The sequence below is a fragment of the Chanos chanos genome, chromosome 5 (genome assembly GCF_902362185.1).
Source record: "Chanos chanos chromosome 5, fChaCha1.1, whole genome shotgun sequence".
In the NCBI taxonomy this organism is placed as follows: domain Eukaryota; kingdom Metazoa; phylum Chordata; class Actinopteri; order Gonorynchiformes; family Chanidae; genus Chanos; species Chanos chanos.
Window position 1 is genome coordinate 45,912,452 of NC_044499.1, and position 20,831 is coordinate 45,933,282.

General features: G+C 40.8%; 2 protein-coding genes across 3 annotated transcripts in view; both read left to right on the forward strand.

Annotated features, from left to right (window-relative positions):
- LOC115812997 (myosin phosphatase Rho interacting protein) overlaps positions 1-11,366 on the forward strand; it is a 31,668-nt gene extending 20,302 nt beyond the window's left edge. Inside the window, exons 16-25 of one of the 2 annotated variants that reach the window (XM_030775572.1) lie at positions 1,099-2,841; positions 2,887-3,801; positions 6,700-6,847; positions 7,059-7,176; positions 7,910-8,069; positions 8,380-8,490; positions 8,596-8,682; positions 8,830-8,992; positions 9,349-9,434; positions 11,181-11,366. In XM_030775572.1, the coding sequence (XP_030631432.1) occupies positions 1,099-2,841; positions 2,887-3,801; positions 6,700-6,847; positions 7,059-7,176; positions 7,910-8,069; positions 8,380-8,490; positions 8,596-8,682; positions 8,830-8,992; positions 9,349-9,434; positions 11,181-11,252 (3,603 nt within the window). In that variant the 3' untranslated portion in view covers positions 11,253-11,366. The remainder of the gene's footprint in view (positions 1-1,098; positions 2,842-2,886; positions 3,802-6,699; positions 6,848-7,058; positions 7,177-7,909; positions 8,070-8,379; positions 8,491-8,595; positions 8,683-8,829; positions 8,993-9,348; positions 9,435-11,180) is intronic. The other variant, XM_030775573.1, reaches the window with a different exon arrangement.
- A 3,076-nt stretch (positions 11,367-14,442) lies between these two features.
- LOC115811865 (transcription factor 20) lies at positions 14,443-19,822 on the forward strand. The gene is made up of 5 exons (XM_030774262.1): positions 14,443-16,968; positions 17,128-17,221; positions 17,917-17,966; positions 18,117-18,186; positions 19,494-19,822. Exons 1-4 carry the CDS (start codon positions 14,518-14,520, stop codon positions 18,162-18,164), a joined length of 2,643 nt encoding a protein of 880 aa, XP_030630122.1. The 5' UTR covers positions 14,443-14,517; the 3' UTR covers positions 18,165-18,186; positions 19,494-19,822.
- The last annotated feature ends 1,009 nt before the right edge of the window (positions 19,823-20,831 follow it).

The following is a 20,831-nucleotide window of genomic DNA, read 5'->3' on the forward strand; positions in this document are numbered from 1 at the left end:
TGTTTGTTTGTTTGTTTTTGACCCCCCCACACACACACTTTAGGGTCTTAATTTATCTCAAGGGTACTGAGTAGTGTTCAGATGGTTATGAGTTACTGGATAAATATTTGCATGAAGAGCATATTTTTCATGTTTAACTTATCCATTCATCATCCTTTTTAACCTCCTCTATTAGCCATGCCATGCATCCTAAATGGATGAGAAGCAGTGGGTTTGAAGACCTGAAACATCTTTGCGTGTTCACATGTACATGTGATGTATGTTTGTATATATGTATGTTTTTGTAATTATTTGTGTTTTTGTGCCTCTCCTGTATTCAGTGGAATTCTATGAGGTTATGTCTGAGCATATCAGTTACACTGATAGAGTAAAAGTTGAAAGGCACAGCGTTAGCTGACATAGTCTGTAGTATGTATCAATCTTGATTGTGCACTAAATATTTGTGTGAAGGGAAGGGTTTCTGATTAGTGAACTTTCATGGTTTCCACATCAGGGTTTAAAAGATGCTTTGAGATTTTAGTACCTTTGTTGGTTCATGGTACCTTTCTGACATGTGTCACAGCCTTGTAGGATGTAGCATATGTCCGTCTTGTGCTACGCTGTAGAATCTAGTGTCAGCTTTTCAGCTTAATGGGATGAGTTAAGTGCATTGTAGGTTGTATTTGCTGGATTGCCAAAACCGCAGTTTTTTCTTCTCAAAAGATATGAAGAGTGCAAAACAACATGCTTGCATACGGTATGCCTTCCATCTAAAAATTAAACCACTTAGCTAGAACTAATTTTGCATCACTTACTCCGTGAAATAACTCTATAACCATTTTAATGTGCATGCTCTTTTGTGATTTACTAACCTTGGCCATTAAATCTCTTCCAGCGTTCTAATTGCATCATATACTTAAGGAAGCAGGACATGTTAATTTTTCTTTAACCTTTGAGGTTGGACAAAAAAAATGTCTTGATTTTTTTATTTTTTTAATTGTAATTTTGCTCCAAATCCTGAAAAAAAAAAATAACTTTGATGATGAAGTAATTTGCAGATTAATTAGCATTAATCAACCCTGTTGAATGTTAACCACTTGTCTGGTCCCCTTTTCCAAGCTGGAGTCTCCTTTGAGTCTTGAGGCAGAACACGAGCCCCAGACGAAGAGGCCAGAACTGGTTAGTTCTCAAGCTCAGAGCTTAACAAGGAAATACCTGGAAACCAAAGAGCTCCTGCAACTACAAGAGCTGAAAAAGCGCAACATGCAGGCACAGCTTGGCCTCTCTGTCTCACACTTACCCATGAAGGAATCTAACCTTTCTGACATCCGAAAACCAGCCACAATGGAGATCCCCTCTCAGGCTCCCATTCAGAAATCAGTCAGTTTTATGCTTCAGGACAGTGAGGAGAAGATCAAAGAGCTAGAGGACTTGATAGATTTAAGTAAGCCCTTAACACTGAAAGAGCTGATCAGGCTTTTGCACTGCCACAGCGACTCTTTGTCTACAAATGTCCCTCAAAGTCAGGATAGACACGAACAGCTCAGCGGTTCAGGTAACATCACCTATTGTCAGAAGCTTTTGGAAAGTCTAAAGAGCCAACATGAAATGGAGAACGAGACAATGAGAAAGAGCTTGGCCAAAGCTGGAGACAGTATCCGTGACTATGAAGCACGTCTGACAACCATGGAGAGCTTGTTAGGAAAGGTCCAGAGACAGAAAATTGAAGGCCTCAAGAGCCCCTGTGCATCATCATGCTTAAGAGAAGACCACAGTCAAAGTACAAATAAAGGCCTACATCAGAGAGTTGAGCTGCTCATGAGTGAAAATGAAGCTCTGAATCAACGTTATCAAGAGATTGTGAACCAGTTGAGAGAGGCAGACAGAGAAATAGACAGACTAAAAGCAGAAGTCCACAGACTTCAAAGTGAACGAGAACACCCAGGAGGTGTCATTGGAGCGAGCCAGGTTATGTTTGAACAGGTAGATGGTGAGATTAAGTCTGTTGACAGAGATTTTTATGAGAGAGAGCTCGCAGAGAAGTCCCAGAAACTTCAAGAAGCTCTTTTGAAATTAGAGGTGCTCAGCAATAATTTGAAGGATACTGAGAAAAAGCTGCATCTTAAGGAAGCCACTCTTAGGGGACTTGGATTTCAGGTGTCAGAAAATGAAAAAGATGAGAACGAATTGGACCTGAAACACCAAATAGAAATCAAAGAGTCTAAGCTTTGTGAAAAAGAGAAATTGCTTCATACAGCTGAGCAACACTGCAAAGAGCTTCAGGCTGAGAATGAGGAACTCAGATTGAAAAGTCAAGAAACAGAGAGAGTGTTTATCCAAAGGCTTTTAGATGCTGAAGATGAAATTAAGATTTTGAAGGCTAGGTTAGAAGTAAAGTCAGATGTGGGTCAGCTGAGGGAGAATGTTTGCAAGGAGTCAGTGCAGAGGGACGAAACACTTGATTCAGATGAAGACAGTGTTGAGGAAGTGATGGAGAATTTGGAGAGGAAGTCTGAGGCCCTTACTGAGGTGGTAGAGATGTTAACACAGGGCAGTGCTGAAGAGATGCAGAGAAGTTTGTGTAGCCTGCATGAGGATGATACGGTAGGTAGTTCAACAGGACAGATTAAGATGTTGTTAGAGGACGAGTTCTGGAGTAGACTGTTGAGTGGTATTGAGAAAAGCCAGATTGCTAGAGGAAGTGATCAAGCATACGATGTTGTCAAGAGTGTTGTAGAGTGCATGGCAGTGGAAACGAAGATGTTGCTTTTGATGAATTCACATTTATCTCAACCAAAGACTGGTTTTGAGAGCAACAAATCACTTGAAAATGTGAATACAGAAAGCATAAAGCATGGAAGTGTGCAGAGGAGTGCAGATCAAAACAAAGAAGTAGTGGAAAAAGAGAGTTTCTCAAAATGGTTCATCCAGCGTGATAATGACATCAGTGCTTGTATCATTAAAGATCTTGTAGAAGCTATTCAAGAGAAAATAACCCTCTTGAATCAAACTTCTTCCACTATTAAAACAACCACAAATGAGCCTCTCTGGTCCCTGGCTTTAATGCTGTCTAAACACAGGACACTAAAAAAACAATGGTCTCAGCATGTTCGTGATGCCATTTTGGATGCACGCTGCTTATATCTAATAAGTAGACTGAGACATAGATTCCAGCAAGAGAATGAACAGAGTAAAGACACGAAGTTAGATTTGGAGGTTTGTTCAAATTGCATTGAATTGGGAGAGCAGAATATGGAGCTCAGAACAAAGCTTGAAGAGATGCAGATGCAGTTGTCAAGTCTTCAGAATCCTACGAGTGAAGACTCAAGGCCAGTTACACACATCCAGATTGAGGGAGAGCCCATTGACTCTTTGGATAAAGCTATCCAATTACAGGATATGGTAGCCAAGCACAAGAGGGAGCTGCGAGAAGTAAAAGACATGTATGAACAGGAAGCGGAGAAACTCCGGCAGGAGGTGTCCAAGGCTGGCGAAACCCTTAGGCTAAGGTCTGAGGAAAACGTTAAAGAGATTGACTCATTGACTATCTGTATGGAAAACCTTAAGAAAAAGCACGAGTTGGAGATGAACATGCTGGTGGAACGTTTTGACCAGGAGATGAAAGAACTTGGGCATGCTATGGACGTATGCGAAGGGGACCTAAAGGAAGATGAAACACCACAGCCGACTTTGCTCAAGCAACAGATCGAAAAGCTTGTGTCCCAGGTCTCTGTCATGACTGAAGAAATACGGCGTCGAGACCGGGAGGGAGATGTGGCATGTCTTCGTCTGAAATACGAGAGAGATCTGGAAAACCTGAAGGTCAAGGTCTTCCTTGTCCTCGCTGTACTCCGTCCGTGATGCCTTGTATCTCCTTGTGGCGACCTCAAAACCCACCCTATCCCATTTTTCCTCTTACTAATTTTTCCTTACTCTGCTTGCGTTCTGTGATTAATCTCCTCTAGCCATTGCATGACAGTTAACCTTGCACATGCATGTTGCCTTTGTTGTTTTGTGTCATGAGGAACCCATTTTGATGGCAACAGAGACTTGTTATTAGTCCGTCTGACAGTGAATTGGCAGGTACTCACAGACTGAAAATTCTTTAGTACCAGATGAACTATCAATTGGAATGAGTTCCTCAGAATTAACATAGTATGCTTCATGGCAAACTCCTAACCTCAAATTAATACGTGACCAGCAATTTTTCAAGGCACAGTTTAAGCACTACAGAAATTATGCAAATATGGACCAATTGGACATATATGGACAAACTAATCCTACAGCATGATTTCACCCACATTTACAAATATATATATATATATATATATATATATATATTATAATGTATTATATTAATAAAATATATTAATATTATGATGTTAAGTTAGTGTTAAGCAGGTTGATTCAAATATTTTTGCATCTGAGAGAAGTCTGTTTTTGTGATTGAACGTTCATCAACGTAACCAGTCCTTTTTCTTGCACAATAATAATTAGGTGTCAGAGCCTCAAGAAAATTCTTTATTTGTAATGCCTTTAAAGCCTAGTTAGCTACTGAGTGGATTCCCCAAACTTTAGGAAAACAATGCTAGAAAGGAACAATATTGCTTTTATCTCACAACACAGTTTCCAAAGTTAGAATCGTTTTTATTGTCAGCTTAGAGATGATATTACAGTTCTTTTTCTTTGGCAAAGCTAAAATTAATTGGTAGCACGCTGATGGAGCAGCAATTTAAGTTTATTCTCTGCACTTAGACCAGTTAATGAAACACATTGCTCATTTTGTACACATCTCCACGAAGTTGTTTGGTGTGTGAACTGCATTTAATGAGCTGAAAAATGAAGAGAACCCTTTCGTGACTGCTGTCTGCAGTCTGTAGAAGGGTGTGAATTAGTAATTATTCTGTGATATCGCTCTACCAGAGTTTGTGTTAATGTGTTCCGCTCCTAGTAATTAACAAACTGAAGTACCGTTAGCTTCCAGAAGTTGGTCGATAGCATATATGAGTGGACTATCTTTTTGTTAACATTCATACGTTTATTGGCAGTTTTTTAGTTTTAAAACTGCAAGCTTGTTGTCAGAGCAATTTCAATGCATACATGTTTACTCTAATATTCGGAATAGGAAAATCAGTTATACCTGTTCGATGATGTTCCGTAAGCTTCATCCATCGTTAGCTCTGCATGCTTTAATATGGTTTACTGTACTGTGATAGCAAAACAATCCATAGTCTTAAATTTCAAGGTTTGACTTGTCGTTTCGCAGTTTGTACTTCCCATTTCCTGTAAACCCACAGTAAGCATTACCTTCCCTTTTTAAGACAGTCTCTTGCATTTAGAAGGTAACATTTATAATACATCCTATTTGAAGAGCCATAATGGGGGGTGGAGTTGGCATGAAGTAATGGCAGGCTTTTGTGTTTGTTCTCGGCCTGCCTTTCATTCATAGATTTACCTGAAGAAGTGGTTGCCAACAAAATGGGGCGCGATTCACACTAGCACAGTTTTTTTTGTTGTTGTCGTTTTTTTTTTTTTTTTATGTAATGACATCTTTTTAATTCTATTTTGCTGACTCTAGCCACACTGGGGTGGATGTAAAATTCCACATCCCACACATGTAACGCTTCGCCTTGCATAGAATATATTATCTTACTTCTGGATTACTTAGTGATTTAAATATCTGCTTGAGATGGCTGACTTAAAATAGTCTCTCTTTTGTTTAATGTTATATATAGATGTAGTGAAGTAGCAGACATTATCCCTAACAGAACAGGAAATTGAATTTTCCACTAAGAGAGCTGTGTACATAAACAACTGCAGGTGTGGCTCTGAATGGGGACAGGAAACCGCTCTGGTCACAGTGGGAGTTGGCTTGTTATAAAGCAAAGGTTCAGGAGACAGACCCTGTCCGTGGGACTTGGCCCTGTGAAAACAGCCTTCCATGTGCTCATCTGATCAGAGAGCTCAGAGAGAGTTGGACAACAACATTGAATGAGAACCAAGATGAGCACAGATGAATAGAGGGCGGACGTAGGTTTGAATTAGCACAGTCGGAAGAGCATTCAAGTCCCTTCTTGTGGAAACTTGCACCGTAATTATAATGGCTTCAAGAGAGGCTTTAGAAACCGTGTTGTTGAAGACTGTCCCTATTTCTAAAGGTTTCTGTCACACAAAGTTATCCCAGGTCACCCTTAACATACAGGGAACTCATGACTTCCTCAGAGTGCATGATGAGAACATAGTTTTGCCATGTTTTTTTTAATATGAATATTATTAGTAGTTCATTTATAGTTTCTTTGTCTTAGGCCCCAATTCAATAAGGATATAAAAAGAAGTCTTAATGATATTTGTCTTTGTGAGAAATCGGCTCTTTGATGAGTGTGTCCTTTATTTGAGCTTTAGAATGAAAATGACTAAAAGGTACTATATATAAATAGCTGTGGTATTTGAGTAGTTCAGTCATAGTAAGGAAAACGACATGACCTTCACAGATGTGTTAATAACTGCCCTCTATGTGCCTTGTATGTTCTATGTTCAGTGTGTGTTTTTTTTTTTTCCCTAATACTAGCTTTGTGTGGAAGACCCTCCCTACACAATGCTACCGTCACTGTACTGTGTGTCGTCTTTGTCAAACAATGGGGTTCAGTTTTGAATGCTCCAGAGAGGCAGCGAACTTAACTTTGTCTCTCTCTGTCGTCCTGCCCCTCTCCACTTCCGCAGGCGACATGTGAGAGGGGTTTTGCAGCCATGGAGGAGTCTCATCAGAAGGTAATAGACGAACTGCAGAGAAAGCACCAGCGGGAGCTGGAGAACCTAAAGGAGGAGAAAGATAGACTACTGGCTGAGGAGACAGCAGCCACCATTGCTGGTTAGTCGTGACATCCTGCGCCAAAGACGTCTTAATTTCACATGAACACTAATGAAATCCTACAGGTTATGTAGTCCCACACACAAATCAGGAGCTAGGTGATCTGAGCTCTCAACTTTTGTCTTAGTGTTAATAGATTTGTTTAGGTCAAATAACCACAACATATCTAAGATTTGTTGTTGTTGTTTTGTTTTGTTTTTTTTTGCCTTAGCTATTGAAGCCATGAAAAATGCACATCGGACAGAGCTTGAGAAGGAGCTAGACAAAGCACGTAAAGCTAACAGCAGCACTGAAAATGCAGACATTGAGGAAATTCGCAGGCAGCATGAGTAAGTATACAGTAACGTTCAAGTCCTTCTTTGCTTTCACATAGTTATCTGAAACAGTAAATAAAAGCTCTTGACTCCCACAAAGAGGGCCTCCCTGACTCATGTCAGGCAGTGGCGTAAACCAGTGGACTTTGTGTTGAAGCCCCCCCCCCCCCCCACCCCCCCCCCGCTCCTTCCCGTGTCCTTAATAGCACAGAAGGCCCCAAGCTCTTAAATTTAACCATTCCTGGAGAACAAAACTGATAACTCACCAGGGAAACTCCTACGTAAACCCTGCACATGAACCCTATGGTTTACGTCACTAATGAAACTAAGGATTTAACAGCAGGGATTATTTCCCTTAATGAGAGACTATTAGTAGTATTTAGCAGTGGTTCCACTCTTATATTAAACACACTGAACAAAGAGATTAAGGTGAATGACCCAAAGCTGGATTGTGTGACTGGTCGTGGCTGCCAGTTACGTTATTGGGTAACAGAGCTAAGATGGCGATGACCTCGCCAAACGCAGGATTACCGAGCAGCTCCATTCACAGGATCTTTGTTTGTCTACATGCACATAATCTGTCTTTAAACTTTGCCTTGGCCGTGGTTCTGTCTAGACTCTGATGCTCAGCCTTTTTGGCCTCTGTAAAACTTGTGTGTGTTAAGAAATGGACTTTCGTTAATTAACGTGAATTCGACATGTCCTGTCAAAGGAGTGTTATCTCTCATGTCTCTAATGTCTGTTGTAGGGAGGAGCTGTTGTCTTTTCAAAGGGAGATTGAGGTGCTCTCTGAGCAGTACTCCCAGAAATGTTTGGAGAACGCTCACCTGGCCCAGGCACTGGAGGCTGAGAGACAAGCACTCCGGCAGTGTCAGAGAGAGAATCAAGAACTCAACGCACACAACCAGGTACACCTCAGTTCTGCACACGCGATGACACAAAAACACTCACACAAGCAGAGAAAATCAGGCAGCTGTGACGACAGCAGATCGGCGTAGTCAGACGCACCCTAACCGTGTCAGTGCACGTGGTTTCAAATACACATTAGACACTGTATGTACACATACAGCAGTCAGGCAGCATGTCAAATACAAACAAAGCCACAGTCTCCTGTGATGATATCTTCTCTCTCAAGGTTTCATAAACTCTCTCTCTTTTTTTCTTTTCTTTTCTTTTTTCATTCTTTCTTTCTTTCTTTCTTTCTTTCTTTTTTTTTAGGAACTGAATAATCGCTTGGCTGCTGAGATTACTAAAATGCGCTCAATGACCATTGAAGAGGGTGGAGACACCTGCACAGCCATACAGGGGAAAGAGCTGTATGAATTAGAGGTATGTACCAGTGGCTTTTCAATGGCTTCTTGTTCTTTTCTTTGGCGGAAACTCTCTCTCTCTCTCTCTGTTTATTGTGTGTCACTCTGGCCTCTATTTTCACAGGTAATGCTGAGGGTGAAGGAGTCAGAGGTGCAGTATCTTAAACAGGAGATAAACTCTTTAAAAGACGAACTCCAAGCTGCCCAAAGAGTAAGTGCTTAGTGTAAACACCTTTGTCTCAGATGTGGGAAAACACGCCAAATGTACGTGTCTTTTCTTTGTTTTAAATTCGACTGAAACGGTCACAGCAAGTAATGATAAAGGAGTATTCCCGTCTTCGCTTGGCTGTTGTTGTAGGATAAGAAATATGCCACAGATAAATACAAGGACATATATACGGAGCTCAGCATTGTGAAGGCCAAAGCGGAACGAGATCTGGGGCGGCTTCGAGAACAACTGCAGCTCGCTCACGAGGCCCTCGGGGAACCCTCATTGGAAGACTTGGAGCGTGGTGGTTACGGTACAGTTCTTATGATCGTATTTGTATAAAACATTAGGCTCGTACTTTACCCGCCCAAAAAAAAAAAAAAAAACACTCCTAAAAATCGACCTAATCTGTCACTCGCCACCCTAGATGTGTCCTCTTGCCATTGTCATCTATAGCTTTGGCCTAGTTAAGAGTGTCCAGAAATAACTGCCATGTCCCGTGTGTAAAATAATAGAAACATCGCAGTGAGTTGGGGCATGTAACGTGTATTAACTGCCTCTTTGTGATACCAAAAAAATAAAAAGAAAATTTCAATCTCCAGTTTACTTGTTATTTTCATTATACTGACTACGGTTTGGGATCAGTTCTGATTCTTATCTTCTCTACAGATATTATGAAGTCGAAAAGTAATCCAGACATTCTAAAAATGGCAGCTGCAGCTGCTAAGCGGTCAGAGCGCACCATGAGGTCAAAGGTAGGTCTCCACACACAAAAAAATGCTGTCTGCTTCTTTTGGTTTGGTTTGGTTTTGTTTTGTTGTTTGTTTGTTTTGTTCATTTTTAAAAAATGTTGCGTGAGACTAGCAAGAATCCTTTATGCGGTTTTGCCTGTTTTTATCTACTTGTAAAGGTGCTTTTTTTTTTTTGGTATGGAGAGTTTAAGAATGCACAGAGTGAGATTAGCCAAGCATTTGAGTGGTAAGGCAGAGCAGGCCTGTAGTGAGATTTCATCAGGCCATACTGCCACCCTCAGGCTAATGTATCAGTTTTCAAATGAACTCTTTCTTTCGTTTTCAAATAATGGCTAGCTCATGAATAAGTTAGGCTGTGGTTGTGAGGGCTCTCTAGAATTACATTAAAGTGCAGAATTTTTTGTCAACAAGCATTTTTGTGTTGTCTTAGCATACTGGTAAGATCCAAATGGTTAAGTACAAGTATGTATATATATAATATATATATATGTGTGTGTGTATCTGTGTTCAACCAGTGCTGGAGATAGCCTGGAAAGTGGTGGAAAGAAATGTCTGGTTTTAACATTCTTTTGTCTAACACACCATGGTATGTGTGTGTGTGTGTGTGTGTATGTATGTCTCTCCTTCCTTTCCCTCTGTCCTCAGTCTGTGAATCGTGATATGCCCTGGGACAGCTAAGAGCTGCCTGAAGACCAATCTCTCATTTTAGGTAAATGCTTTGGCAAAAAGCATGATTGGGAGACACGTTTGCATCCCTTGCCCCCCCCCCCCCAACTGAGGATACTTTTAAAGAGGGATTGTTGCATTTCACACATGAAAACATAACATCCAGTTTCCATATGGTACCATTTACAATCGCTGCGTTTGTGAGGGGTATCATAACCGTGCTCCCTCACAAATGGAAGCCCCCCGCTTACCCCACTTCACCAATGGCCTAACGCACTGTCTCATCGGCACAGAGCCGTTTACACTCACTATGTACACCCCCCACACCCCTGGTTGGTACATGTCACCACATTTAGTTTTCGCACCCTTTTCAGCAGTGTGGAGAAAATGACTTGGGAAGGAGGTATAAACTGAATCATCTGTGTTCTTATGAACATGGGCACGTTGCAACAGCACATCACAAACAATCACCTCACGGGAATGTTGTTGTTGTAGCTTAAAGAGCAGATGAGTGATGCTTCAGATGAGTTTACGCTTGTGTGGGATGGTAATGTGGGTGGGTTGTGTTGCAAGTATTTCAGACAACTGTAAACTTGGTACTTCAGTGTCAGAAGGAAAGGTAAGGCGGTGCAGTGTTGTTGTTTTTTTTGGGTTTTTTTGTGTGGCTACGTTTAACAAAACATGCTGGTGGACGGGACCATTAGCAGTATTGTATTGTGTGTTTTGAAGCACTGGAAGCATTGATCTGTGGTGTTGGCAAAATGCATCGAGTTTCAGATTTCTCTTTTGCTGCTTTTGGTCTCAACAGAGCATTGATGTTGAGATCATTGTAAGCAAAGAGGTGTGTGCTTATGTGTGTGTATAAGTGTGTGTGTGTGTGTGTGTGGTGTGGTGTGGGGTGTAGAGGGAAGAGAGAGACATAGCTAGAACTTCTTGGTTTTTCATCTCTTTTTTTTTGCCTTTGTTACACAAAGATTTAACAGCCAGTATTTTTACGTGTGATGCCTTAGTAGTTATATGATGGTGTCTAACCTGATGTCCTCCTTTTGCTTCTTTCTTTCTTTCTTTCTTTCTTTCTTTTAGAGTCTCAAGGAAGGTTTGACAGCTGAGCAAAGACTCCACTTGTTTGACAACAAGGATACCAAGGAGTTCTGACATTGAAGCCGTCACTTTGCCTTGCTGCATGTTAAAGAGGCCCACTATATTTTAGCCCAGTAATTAATCATTTAGAGACACACTGGTCACAACACACATCATATATTAAACATGGTATGGAGTTTGAATTTTATGTCTAGAGTCTGCATTTCATGCACTTCAGTTACTGTGATGTTGTTGTTGTTTTTTTTTTTGTTTGTTTTTTTTTCATAACCATGTCTTAATGTAAATATTGTGTTGTTTTTAATGAAGCATCTATCATGCATATACTAAACACGACTGTGTAAGCTACTGTTTTAACTTCCTGCGTATGTGTGAATAGCCAAAGGAATAAGTGAATATATAATGGCTCGACACAAAAAATATTAATGATGAATATTGAATAATACTCACATAACCAACAAGTAGGAACAATCATGCCTCCAGTCTTGTGTACTATGCTAGGTGTGGTCAGTGTTCTCATTCCCTCCAGATTCTTATCATTTTATTGAAGTTAGGTGGCTGGTTCAGTGAAATAACTTTTAAGAAGTCAGAAAGCATACATCTTTTAAGGATTAATGTTAGTTTGGACGATGCTTAATAGAAGAGAAGTAAAAAACAAAATCTTACCATATGATGGTTATTAACATCTTTGAATGTTATCTGAAATATAGGACCATTTGTTCTGACCTGAATGCACCTGAAGGGCTTTGGCTAGTGTAATATAAATATAAATTTATATAGGGTTTTTTTTTTTTTCCTTATTGTAATCATGCTGGTCCACACAGCTGAATGGGAGCATCATTTTTTTCAGTCCCACCATCCAAGTTGATTATGTTTGTAGGGTTGCTCAGTCACAGACCCTTGTATTTATTTAAATGTTATTGATTTTTTTTCCCTACATCTCCATTCCTTTAAACATTGTCAATGTAAATATACTGCAAATGTACACGAACTGACAACAGGTTTATTAGCAATAAATATTTTTGCACCCTATTTGTTTTACTGGGCTCTTCTGCCTGATATAGTCATCCATTTTGCATTCACACATTGTAGATGTGAAAATAACTACGCGCGTTGCCGTTGCCTTAACCACGTCATCTAAGCACTGTTTCATGCTAACACTTTGAACGCTTTTTTTTATTATTATTGATGAAAAACTCAATGCAATAGTCTTTAAATCGTCCTGACAGTGCGCTCACAAATATATAAACAGATACAATAAACAAAACGAAAATGTCCTTTGTGATTAAGACGACACATATTCTCATACTAACGGCAACTAACTATTCAGTTGTATTCTAACATTTATAATGTTCGGTCACTGAATGGCGCAGTTACAAACCCTGTTTTAAGAGCAATCAAGTTTTCGCAATGCCCCGTACTGAATTTCCCACAATGCTTCACTGCGGCATCATGCTACCAGCTGATGAGTTGTTAGTTGATAAAGCCACGCTTGAATGGTACAGCGGGATCAAAAAGTACAGAATCTCTTCTTTCATGTCTCCTTTTATACTCTAAAGTCTATGCACTTTAAATCAGCGTATTATAAATATAAGAATAAAAGGAAACCCCGTCCAAAATGGGGGATCGGAATGGCTTTATAAATGCAACATATTAACTCCCACCCTTCCTCTTTCGGGTAAGTTTCTGGCGTTACTATGTTTTCTCTTTGTTCAACTTGGCTAGTTAGCATAGCTAGCGACAGGGCCTAGCCAGCTATGCTATGTGTAGGAAGTTGCAGGCACCTGGCTAACAGGTAAGACAACGTTATATGGTCAACGTTCAATATTAGATGTAACAGTAACCTAGTAGGTAGGAAACACATCTTTCACTCGCTTTCTAGCAGGTACAGAGTTTGTGTTTGAACGTACCATGTGTAATTGAAGTTTTTACTCAAAGCACGCAGTTACGTTACTCTGATTTATCTGCTGTTAGCTGGCTAACGTTAACACTAACAAAACTTTTGCTGGCAGTCGTATTGCATTATTTATATCCAAACTTAGGTTTTATGTTTCGTTTCTGTGGTAATAAGTGTATTGGAATATTTAGTAAAAGATGAGTTTTGTCGTCAGCGCTGTCGAGTATAGCCAGTAATCGTAGCGTAATGTGAAAACCTTGACTTCCAGGTGACCGCAGTCCATCAGTTGTCATTTAAAACGAGTGTCAGAGACTGTATCGTGGTTTTTGTTTTCGTAGGTGTGTAACACAGCATTCCTAAATTAACGTTAAAAAGCTAATTTGGTCCGCTACAGTCAGTGCCTAGCTAGTTTCCAGCACTGAAATCATTATGTTTTACCAAGCAACTTATCTTAAATACCATCTGTGATTATCGTAGTCCGTCGCTTTGACATGTTCAGCTACGATACATCAAGGAATGTTGGATTCGCTGTCAAAATATCTGTCGTTAGCTAGCTAGCGTTAGCTTCTCGTATCGAACTAACGTCATGTCGAGCTAGCTAGTTAGCTAGCTGTGAGCTGATATTATCTTGCTTGAATAGCTGTATTGATTTATGTTATCGTCTGTCGTCTTGCCTATCATATCCGTAGATTTATGGAAAAGATTCTCAGACTCCAAGGTTCACGAGGTGGTATTTCACTGTTAATCTCTGCGAGTGAGCTAAACTGGCACGCTAAGCTAAGTGAGAGGCCAGCTTTACCTGCCGTCATAGTGTACGCTTAGCTAACATGCTTCAATTTTAGCGTTTAGGCGTATTTGCCTTTGTTTACTTACTTCTATAATGGTGATGCAGAGGTGGTTGCAGTGTAGCAAACATCTAGTTTCCTAATTTAGCTCAGTTCACCCAGCCAAGAAGGGCTTGATCTTAGGAAAGTTAGCCTGATAGTTTACTAGGATAAGCTGCTGTAAGACACGTGTGAGTTTGTGTCATGCTGCTTGGTCTAACTGGCAAAGAGCAACACTTGAAAGTTTTCATTAGATCCGTTTTTGGAAATATAAAGCGAACAACGCCAGCTACATGCTCTTATTAGAAATAGTTGAATCTAAGTGTAATGTCAAACAGTGGCAAAATCAGATAGCATTTTCTGATTGAGGACCTTTGGAATATAAATGACATCATACAAAAATTAGCAAGATAAAAATGTTGTTGTGCTTACAGTTAATATGGAACAACCTCCTAGCAACTTGGACAGTTTACAACCTCAAGACCTCTGCTTTACCTACAGCCTCCCTGATGCTTTTGATCTCACACAGAAAAGTGAAGAATGTCTATTGAAAGCCAACCCAGCGGAGTCCTTGCATGTTGTTCAGACGCCAGACTGGTACATGAGCCCAGGGAGCAGCATCGGGATTGTACAGCCAGAAAATGACTCTGACCCCTTGCCACAAGCAAGTACTCAGATCCAACTGGACAATGCCTTTTCCAACACGACTGTCACACTCTCTTATGTGACCAGGTCTCATGTCTTTTCTTCCCTCTCGCAGCATTCCCCACTTTATGTTCTGCCCATAAATGAGGGACTGTCCATACATCCTGACTATGAAGTCAGAAAACTGATCACGGACACAGGTGAGGTTCAGCTTTGCGTTGACATGGATCAAAATGGCGTACAGCAGGTGTCCGTGCCAGCTGGGATAGCAACGTGCTCTGAGACGTATGAGTTTATTTCACCAGCTGAGGTGGCCGAAAGCGTCGCTGGATTTTGCTGTCTGCAGCAAGCTCATGAAATTAATGGCGTACAGGAGGTCGAAAGCGTCACAGTACAGACTTTCAAAGCTTTACAGCAGGACAACAATGCTGAACGCAAGCTGTCTCAGGATGCAGAGGAAAATGGATGTGAACAAAACGGTCAATCCAGCAACTTTTCGCAGGGCCACCTTACTGGCCCAGAGGAGCAACAGAGAACAAGTGACTCGGAGATACCGTTGAACCCCGGAAATGAGGGTCTGGTGATTTTGCAAAGCAATATGAATTCCGGTAACTTCTGCAGTACGTTAAATGTGGAATATATTAGTCCACTGCATGATCCTGTGTCACCTCCAGCCACCTCACTTGATGAAATGAAAGATGTTTTTGTTCTGCCACAGCCGGCAAATTCTCCAAGTGAAGCGAATTCTTTTGGAGAGGAAACTACACACAACAGGACGGATGAACTAGATAAAGAGACATCTGATCCAGATGCTGCTGCTTCAGTGACTTCAGAGGCCACTAAATTACAAGGCAGAGGAAAATGGACTAACACCGACTCTTTGGATTTCAACACCAGCATAAAGCAACACCTGGCAACAAATATTCCAGATGCATACAATCCATTGTCAGGACAGGATGATGGTGTGTCAAAGGGTAAGGAAAAGATATCAGAGACTTTGAATAATAGACCTAAGTTAACCCATAATTCTGACTTGAAAGACAGTGTGTTTGCAAGGGAGAATACTTCTGATAGAAGAAAACTTCCCCCACGATCTGGGAGGGGAGTTAGATTAGAAGCTATTTTTCAAAATATTTACCCTACCAGATATAAATCTAGTCATATCACTTCCACTAAATCTCGTTGTTCAGAATCTCAGGTTGTCGAGAAGATTCAACCATGCCCCATACAGGAGTTCTCATCTGAGGACAACCAGCCTGTTCCAGAGACAATATGCACCTCTGCAGAGGAACTGCGATCCAATGATGAGACAAAACATTTACAGGACGAGGTTTCAGATGTCAGTGACGTAAGCAGATGTAAAGACAAAGCGTCTACCTCAGATACCGAAAATGCAAATATCTCTCCTTCTCCATGCAACCCTAAATCTCCAGAAATAACGAATGAGTTGGTTACGTCCGATAAAGAGTCAGAAAAAGTAAAACACGACACGTTAGACGAGCCTTCAGAAGCAGAGGTAGAAAAACAGAGCCAGGTGTCAGCGCCAAAATTACTTCAGAAAACCTCCACCGACCGACGCGAGACAAATCTAGACGAGAAAGTCCCGTCGACGGCCAAGAAAGGTCATACTCCGAAAAAGAAACGGAAAAAAAACAAAGTGAGCCAGAGCTCCCCTTTTTCTCCCCATGAACCAGAAATCAAGCTCAAATATGTCAACTTTAAAGACGACCGAAAGGAAATGCACTTTGACTCTTTCTCCCCTTTTATTCGCGTAGAGCTCAAGGAGTACCCTACTTGTACCGTCATCAACTATCCTGAGGAAAACGTAAGACTTGAGAAAGGAAAGCAGCAGGTGTCTTCCACTTTAATTTCCGGCGTAGTTCCCACGACCTCCTGTCTGCAGTACGGTCGCGTCTCCGCGGACTGTACCCAACACAGTTCTTTAGTCTGCTGTCTCTGCGGAGGCTCTGCCAATGCCCTGGACTTGGGCGATTTGCACGGGCCTTATTATCCGGAAGGTTTCAAACCTGCCTCAAAAGCCCTCGCAAATGTGAAGGACCTCAAAGAGGACAATAGTGACTCAGACGCCTCTTCCATTGCTAGCAGTGGGAAACGTTTGTCTGCCTCAGGCAGCTGGGCTCAGAGGTCTCGCCAGAGATTGTCTAACGAGGTATGTCGAGGGTTAGGTCAGAAATGGACCGGTGACGGCGACTCCATTACCAGCCCCAAGGCAAAGAGGCCAAGAATGAACACTGCCACAGATGACTGGTATAATGCTCCCGTGCTGCCTCTCGACACCAGTGAGTACTGGATCCACGAGGACTGCGCTGTATGGACGGCGGGTGTCTTTCTGGTGAAGGGAAAACTGTATGGACTTGAGAATGCTGTGAAACTGGCAAAAGAGACGGTAAGATAAAATGTAGAGTAGTATTTTGTTACGTGCCATGTCCGTCGTTAAGGGAACAAGGACACATATTAAATCTCAGAGTGGTTATAAACCACATTTTTTTCCAGTGCGTTTTATTCATTTTGTCGTTCCAATCCAAGTCCTTTTTCTCCCCTCTAGATTTGTTCCACTTGTCATAAAAGAGGAGCTACGTTGGGATGCTTTTTCAAAGGTTGTCCTAATAAATATCACTACAGATGTGCACTTCGCTCGGGTGAGTGCCCTTTCATTTCTCACCTCAAACAGCTGTTAAACCTCCTCTCGTCTTTACACCGCACAACATCTTCAGAAAGGACAATTTCCAGAATGAAGGACAAAAAAAAAAAAAAAAACCTTACTATCCGGATTGCCTCCTGAGACAGACATGTTGACGCCTCAATGCCTCAATGCCTGTCAACAGCTGCTCCTTTGTCGACGTTTACCAAGCAAACAAGTCCAAGCTTGAAGTTTAGAGGGCCAAAAAAAAAAAAAAGAATGCTGGAATAGGTGTGGAATTCAGCTTTCAATTTCAGTTTAATTTATTATGATCCTCTAAAAACATGACACTCGTAGTTGAGTGGTAATTTTGCAGAAATAGCGATGAGTGATTGTCGGTGTTGTTAACACTGGTCCGAATAGATCCGAATCGCCGTCTTTTCTAGCAGCCTGGTCCTAACCATGATTTTTAAACGTTTTTATTCTTTTTATCAAAGTAATTTTCCAGCGAAAGCACAAACATTTTACTAGAATAATACTCTGCATACCTCCTGCGGGTCTCTCCCTCTCCCTTTATTTCCAGGCGTTCCCACTGTTCCCACTGTTCTGAAGTTTTTTCTAGTGTGATTGATTTGACTTTTTTTGACTGCTCGGTTTGAATCTTTATATCATTGTCTCTTTTTTGCGTCCTCACACACCTGTGTTTCTTTGCAGACTGTGTACTTAATGAGGAAAACTTCTCAATCAAATGTCCAAAGCACAAGGTATTCATGGAATATTTGATCTATTCTTGAAAGTAATGGAGGCAGCTGTTTGCTGCCCATTGTTCAGTTTTTATATTTATATATATATATACACACACACATAGCCAATTAATTATTTGTTGTTTTTTCTGATCTTGTTCTTTTCATCAGAGTAAATCGATCAAAGCTTCATCAGCCAGTCAGCAGAAGATCAGGTGACAAAGTGGAATAAGGAGAAAAGGTATTCTACCTGTCAGTTCATTTGCACTCATCTGATTCCTTTATAGACATAAAGTGACTTAACAGAGCGTTGTGCTGGATGAGTACTTGGTAAATACGAACTCAAAGTTTCAGTTCACTGATGATCATAACGAATTGTATCACTTGCAGGAGCATTTCCGTGTCAAAAGAACAAGACATTTTGTTTGTTCTTAGGTTTTGCCTTTGGTGGAGTTTTTATATGAATGGCTATTGCTAAGGAACAGACAGTAGAAATAAACAATTACTGGGGAACACGAACAGTGAGACGGGGTTCCCATCCATCTACGTTAGTTGTCACCGTCTGAATGCACTGTGCGGAGGGTTAATGAAAACTTGTAAGAAGAGCTACATTGTTCAGTAAGAATATAACTCTTAACATCTAACTACTCATTACGGATCAGTTTGTTAAACTTTAAAATGAATAGTTTTCTCCCCGGAAACCTAGCACGTTTTGAATTTCGTAGTATTATGTAAACTACATACTCGATGGCTTTTGGGCAAGAAACGAGAGCCACCTGCGTCTAGATTTCTTGATATGAGGCAAAATATGCTTGCCATAAAAAAAAAAAAAAATTGGTTTAATGACTTGTTGTTAAATCAACAGGATGACATTCGTTGCTTGGGAAACAGTGAAGTTTGTTTCCATTTACACCCACATGCGTTTAGGACGTTCACTTATTTGTTCAGGTTTAATTAGGAACATATTGCATGGCACCACAGGGTCCACTGTCAAAGTCATTAGTACACCCACATCTTTGCATGTGCTTGTATGCTCTGTGTATCAAGGGCGAGGTCCTGACTTTGGAGTGTTTAGGGGAGCCCCACCACATACAAAGTAAATACGAGCATGTCCCGACACAGACTGGAAAAAGGAACTTGCATCAAGTTCAGACGTTAAACGTATCAACAGGTTTTTTTTAGTCTTATTAGAGAGAAACTCCCGTTTTGGTCACATTTGAAGCTCTCCTGGAGGTCTGTGGCAGTGAGGAGTTGTGATTTCTCGCTTCAGATCTATGCCAAAACGTTATGTGTACTTTATAGAAAGCAAGTCAGGAACTTGCCCTAACAGAACAAAAGACTAAAGAAAAAAAAAAGGGGGTTTGTTTTTCCAACGATGAAATGAAATGATGAGTAGAGATTTCAGGCTCTGTCTAAACGGCCTTGCATTCTGTCTGACTTGATAGAAACTGGTTCTGCGGTCTGAATGACTTAAAACTGTCGATGGATTATTTTGTCGAGAAAAGGGTTGGAAATGTAGTAACGAACGCTCGTACCTCACTCCACCAGGTGATCTGTACCACTCCCAATTCCACAGGAGATCCTCTGTGACCCTGCCCTCCTCTGACCCTCTTCATCTTTTTAAACGACACCGAGACCTCTTTGGAAGACCGTGACCCCACACACCTTAATGCATCGTTCCCTTTGCACTGTCTGCAATGTCCCTCTCCGTGTGTCATATTCTCAAGGCTTCCACATTTATCAACCAATTAAAAATGGCTTTCCATTAATCTAACAGATGGGGCATATAAAATGAATCGCACCCACTCCATGCTGGGCAAAAAGACTTGGGCAAATGCGCCTGCTCAGCTGGACAATGCTAACCTTGAGTATTAAGAGAGTGGTTGTATGAAGCTAAAGGATCATTTTATGTTTTGGTTTTAAAAAAAAAATATATGAAATGTTATTATTTATGGGGAGGGTTTTTTTTTTGGAATGGAATGCCCTTTTGTAAACAAAATGACTAAACTAAAGAAAACATTTGAGTGCACTTGCTTATTTTAAAGTGACAATCTTGAAGATTTGGAGTTCTGGATGAGTGAATGGAGTTCTAACAAGACTAAAGTTGTATGAAATGTAAAGGAGCTCTAGGATTACGACACGTAAGAGCATCTGACAATGCCTCACGACCCACGCTCCGAAATTGCTGTTTTAGTTACAGTCTGTACTGTGTGTTCTTTTTCACCTCAAAACTTTGATTACATGCAGTGTTGGTGTGTAGTCGGACCTCAGCTTCTCCAGCCTGTCCTGTGAGGGACATGTGTAGAAGTATTGTACTTACAGAAATGTACACAAATGGGGAATTTTTTTTATGTTTCAAACTGATGACAGTTCACTTTGCTTTACTTGGAATCAGAAAGCTTACTGCTAAAACATGGTTGTGAAGAACTGCACTTTGGCTCTCGAATTTTTTTTTTTTTTTTCCCCCTACCCCGTTTGGCTCTTTGATGCTTTATAAGGTTCTGTTTGATGTAGCTGTACCTCTGTACATGTAATTGTGAATGTATGTCCTCCAAATGTCTGAACTAGGAGACGTAATGTTGAAAATCCCTAACAATTCTACAGTATTGACACAGAGGTCTCCCTTCACCTCAAGAGGAGGGACGTTAAAATAAAAAAAAAAAACATTTTCTTGACCTTGTATTTGTTTGTTACTGTGTTAGTTCCCAGCCGAGGACTTTAATTGGGACCAAAGATTCAACCATTAACCACTGCCATGTCCTGACCGTTGGAAACCAACGGACAGGGCAAAGCACTGGCGTTGTAGTGGTTGATGTGCAGAACTTTATTTTGAGCTGGATTCATGTAAAACCCTGGATTGATACTGTTGAAAATGGAGCAAGTTGA